Here is a 5,023-nt window from a genome sequence, read left to right as displayed (position 1 = left end):
TTGTCGCTAGATAGACCTACTCCTGAAAAACTCGTGCGCAAGGCTTTTTGTCCCTACGAGGCCACCGTCATTTACCCGACGGGAGGGGTGAGCGAGTGAGCCCTGCAATCTAGAATTTGACCACTGATGTCACTGTTTTCAACCCATTTTACACACTGGCCCTTTAAGGCAAAGACACACCAAACTGACTTCCGAGAACTAGCGGCAATGAAGCCCAAAAAGTTGCACATGATCACACAGCAAAGACTACAGCCAATGTCCAACCAGCACGTACGTTCTGCACCTGCATGAGAGGAAATAGCTCTCCACACCAGCCGACAGTGGTCTGAAATTGTCATTCAAAAAGGGAAACAGGAAGACACTAGTTAACAAAATCCAATGTTGAAAGAACAGAAAGTATTTACCATGCGCCGGTGAACAATTACACAAACCATCAGGAAACGTTTCTGCTAAAGAGCTCAATGGCTTAAAAAATAATCTTACCTTATATAACAAGTTTGTTTTGGTCTCACTCCCTCTGGACTTTAGCTCTTTGTTTACTGAACTCACTTCTGTTTCTCTTCTCATGTGCTGAGCTGAACTGCCAATCAGAGTGATTTCTTTCACCAACAGGTTCTGCTGTCACTGACACTGATTCAACATGCTGAATCAGCTGAAAATAAACCAACAAGGGGCAACAGTGCAGGACACACTGCAAAGACTAGGGCAACAGATGCTCACCAATTGCCCAACATTCAGTGTGTTTACATGACATTAAAGAAAAATAATTTATTGTGTTAGTGCGACTAAAACCAGACTTTTAGCATACCTGTAAACAGGCATCTTGCTAAATCTAATTTTTCAAAGTTGGATTAACACACCCAGATAATGCGACTGGGTGTTGAATTACTCCTGCATGTATACAGTCAATCGGATCCAAACTGGCCTACTCTGCAAATGCTCCGCAGCTTCCACCATGGACTTTGACCTAGGAGTCAAATAGCATTAAATGCTTAACAGAGAAAGAAGCTGGTGACAAAATAGTGAAATCTACATCCAGAGTTGTGTAATTTTTGGACGGACAAAATGCACAGAGCTGTAAACTTGACCATCACAGTACCAGTTTGCTGCTAGCTAAACGTAGTTAACTTGTTTGTCGATTGTTTGGTCTGTGACGTAATAGGTCAACTGGAATTAGGTCCAATACTAACAAGGTGAAAGGGGGCATATCCCTACCTATCGTAGCGGATTCAGACATCCTCCGGTCAATAAATCAATTCCCCTCTCGTGCTTGTATACTGGAACAAGGACAGTAGTCCAATTAAATTGCCTAGTCGAGCTGTAACTGTAGCTCCACTTAACTGTGCATGTAAACATATTGATTGATCAATTGCTGACCTTTGGCATGGTGTGTCAGGACCTTTAGAGACAGTAAACCATTCACATTCACACCTACCAGCAAGTTAAAATTTGGACTGTTGGAGGAAGAGCCAGAAAACCTGGCGAAACCCCATGCTGACACAGGGAGAGTTCTGCAAACTCCAGGCAGGAGGGCCCCAGCAGGCCAGCAGGTTTGAACCCAGAACTGTCTTGCAGTAAGGCAACACTGCTAACCACTGCACCATAGTGCCCCATCTAAATTAATAAGTCCAAATAACGAATGCACCTCTTGTTGTTTCACATAACATAACAAATTTCACACCTCCACATTAAAAACAATCTAAAATTTGCAACTGTGGAGGCAAAATACTATAAAATATGGAGAGAGCAAAATGTGTCTTTTAAAAATAGAATTTAAAAATAACATTGGACTCATGTTTCCCCTTAGGTTACTCTGCAGGAGCAATGCATCAAGATTATTTTAATTTGTTTTGTCTGGAGGCCAATGGATTCTAAAATGAAAACTTGATGATCTGACATTTCTATGGCTGGTACAAAGAAAACCAACCTCTTCAGTCTGTTACTACTGGCTTTCTGTACCACCAGTGTCAGTGCACCCACTGATCTTTGTTAGTGTTACAGGAGTTTTTTGGGGAATCTTAAGGGATTTATAAGGCACCTATTTCAGGACTGAAACCAAAATAAACACTGGATCATTACAGTCTTTTGAACGTTCGGATCATATTGAAGGGGTGTATGGCAGAGATTTCAGAGGAGTTTGTGATGAGCCTTCACATCAGGGGCCAGTGAGCAGCTGGTCTGCAGTCAGTCCAAATGTTTCTCAGCGCACAGAATCTGACAGTACATCAGCATGGAGAACACCAGGGCCAAGATCTGACAAGAGAAGAGGTCAAATCAAATTAGAACCTGCTGAAGAATAAAAACTTTTGATCCTGTTTGTAGCAGCCATTTCCCCACAGACTGATTTGACCCGACTTTAAATTCTCAAATTAAATGAATTGTGATTGCTTCAATCAAAGTGTCTGAGATAGCTGACAGACAAAGTGTATTATCAGCAGCAATCAAGCAGGGTTTATTGTGCAGACTATTGCTTGACTGCATTATCTATGATGATCACTTAAAGTGTCTTTAAGGAGAATGATCTGTAAATAAACATGGTTATTAAGTAGGATAAGAAAAAGTGCAGGTTTGCTGAGTGATTTTAACAAAAAACTCCCACTTCTAACCTTAGAGGACAAAAATGTCCCCTACTGAAACTGCTATAAAAATACTACATATATATATATATATATGTAGTATTTTTATAGCAGTTTCAGTAGGGGACATTTTTTATTGCACACAAACATATACATATATATATATATATATATGTATATATATATGTATATGTTTGTGTGTGTGTGTGTGTGTGTGTGGGTGTGCACGCGTGCGGGCGGGCGTGCAGGCGGCGGGCGGGTGTGTGTGTGCTCAATACCACTCTGTCATACAGAATACTGGTGTTACTGGAGTTTTCTCCATTTTACTTTAACTAGACTGATATAGATAATGTAAATAGATCGAGAGTAAAAATTTGCACCTTTGAATTGATGTTTTTTTGCACAAATGAACATTAAAGGCATGCATTTACATTTAGGGTATGTCAAAGGTAGCATTATGTTGTGTTTAAGAGACTCAAGCACATCTACATTACTGCATGTCAGTGCACATGATTTTTTGAAATCAGAAATTTAAGTGCATCTGCTGTCCTCCTGCTAACACTGCATGTGTACATGCGAGGTGAAAATCTGTGAAGAGCATTACTCCTAAATAAAATATTTTGCACACACCACACACAACATGTCAGTTTTTAAGAAAGTAAGAGTGTAAGTCAGCATGTTAAGCTTAATAACACTGGTTTATTTTTCATGATCTGCTGCGTTTGAGGCTGTATGAGCTTAAGATATGGGGAAATAATCCAACATCAGAGAGGGTTTCAATTGACAGCATGAAATAAATGACAGATAAGCACTTGAGATAACTACCTGCACAACACCGATACACACTCCAAACACCAGAACTGAGGGGATGTTATCCAGCAGCCACTGCCTGGCTTTCTGATAACATGGCTGCAGAGGACAAACAGAGACAGAGTGAGGGAGGGGGGGCACAGGGCCAGGAAGCTCACATGGAAAACAATACATACATCACAAGTAGGAGAATAACTTAGTGAAGATGAACTGTTGAGACAAGTGAATGGAGAAATGAACACAACTTTTCTTGGACATCAATAGAGGGAATCGCCTTGTTGTTTACAAATACTTCCGGGTAGAAAACCAGCAGAGTATAGCTATATATATATATCTCTCACATTTTTCACGTCACTATACCGTTTAGACGAATCTGATGTTTGTAAAGTCTATAAACACAATGATTGAACAAACATTGCTATTTCTGTGTGCACGTTTTGTAATTAACATGGTTATTGTAGATTAGCTGGGCTAACCGTTAGCTGTTAGCCGTTAGCGGTGTCTGTAATAACTCAGTAACTCAACGGTCCGTGAAAAAAATATTTTTTCCAGCGGATGTCTTAGTTACAACATGATTGACTGGAGTAGTTTCATGTCGTATCCGACAACGGGAGGCTTTTAGATGTCCTGATGTTAGATTTGCTGCTGTTAGCTGTCCCTGTCAGCTGCAGCCACTGATGTTTTCTAGACATTGTGATTTCCCAAAACTGAATAGGCTAAATACCACACATAGCAACACAGAACTGCTTTGCTACCTCAATCATGTTGTAACTAAGATATCCGCTGGAAAAAATCTTTTTTTCACAGACTGTTTATTGAGTTACTGAGTTATTACAGACACCGCTAACAGCTAACAGCTAACAGCTAACAGCTAACGGTTAGCCCAGCTAATCTACGATAACCATGTTATTAATTACAAAACGTGCGCACAGAAATAGTAATGTTTGTTCAATCATTGTGTTTATAGACTTTACAAACATCAGATAAGTCTAAACAGTGATATAGTGATGTGAAAAATGTGAGATATTTTAGGGTGACCATATTTTGATTTCCAAAAAAGAGGACACTCGGCTGGCCACGACATAGCCTAATTAAATGATACTCGCAGTTTACTCAAAGATGCCTTATCATTTTAATATATTTAAAATTTATATGTATGGATAGAAAATTCACTTATATTACAAAATAATATCTCTCAAAGACAGAAATTCAGATAGGCCCCTATAGGGGACACATACACACACTACAGTGTGGCGATCCGAGCCCGATGGTACCCGACAGGTCGGGCCGGGTTTGTCAAAAATTTAGCTATAAATTGTATTCGGGCTCGGGTCGGATTCGGTCAGCTTTCAGTGAAAATGTAGTGTAAAAAGACATAAAATCCTATTGTCTGTCCTGTTTGTTGCTTGGGCACTGTTATTTACGTGACAACACCTGAACATAACATGTGGTTGTGCTGCTGCCGTGGTCCTGCCAGATGCCTCCTGCTGCTGCTGCCATCATTAGTCATTAGTCATTAGTCATACTTCTACTGTTATTATACACATATGACTATTGTCACACATGTAGCCTATACTGCCAGATATTAATATATACTTTCAACATATTGTACCACAGTAGCCAGAACTATAACTATT

At 39.9% G+C, this 5,023-nt stretch overlaps 1 protein-coding gene across 3 annotated transcripts in view; it reads right to left on the bottom strand.

Moving 5' to 3' along the window:
• Window positions 1–6: 6 nt before the first annotated feature.
• tspan4b (tetraspanin 4b) overlaps window positions 7–5,023 on the bottom strand; it is a 37,247-nt gene continuing 32,230 nt past the window's right edge. For 2 of the 3 annotated variants that reach the window (XM_050070315.1, XM_050070316.1), the window contains 2 exons: window positions 3,402–3,485; window positions 7–2,253 (listed from right to left, as the gene is read on the bottom strand). In XM_050070315.1, coding sequence (XP_049926272.1) covers window positions 2,185–2,253; window positions 3,402–3,485 — 153 coding nt within the window. In that variant the 3' untranslated portion in view covers window positions 7–2,184. The remainder of the gene's footprint in view (window positions 2,254–3,401; window positions 3,486–5,023) is intronic. The other variant, XR_007571645.1, reaches the window with a different exon arrangement.

This window comes from Epinephelus moara, chromosome 18, assembly GCF_006386435.1.
Source record: "Epinephelus moara isolate mb chromosome 18, YSFRI_EMoa_1.0, whole genome shotgun sequence".
Taxonomy (NCBI): Eukaryota; Metazoa; Chordata; class Actinopteri; order Perciformes; family Serranidae; genus Epinephelus; species Epinephelus moara.
Note: the sequence above shows the minus strand (reverse complement) of the source record. Positions and strands in the feature narration are given on the sequence as shown.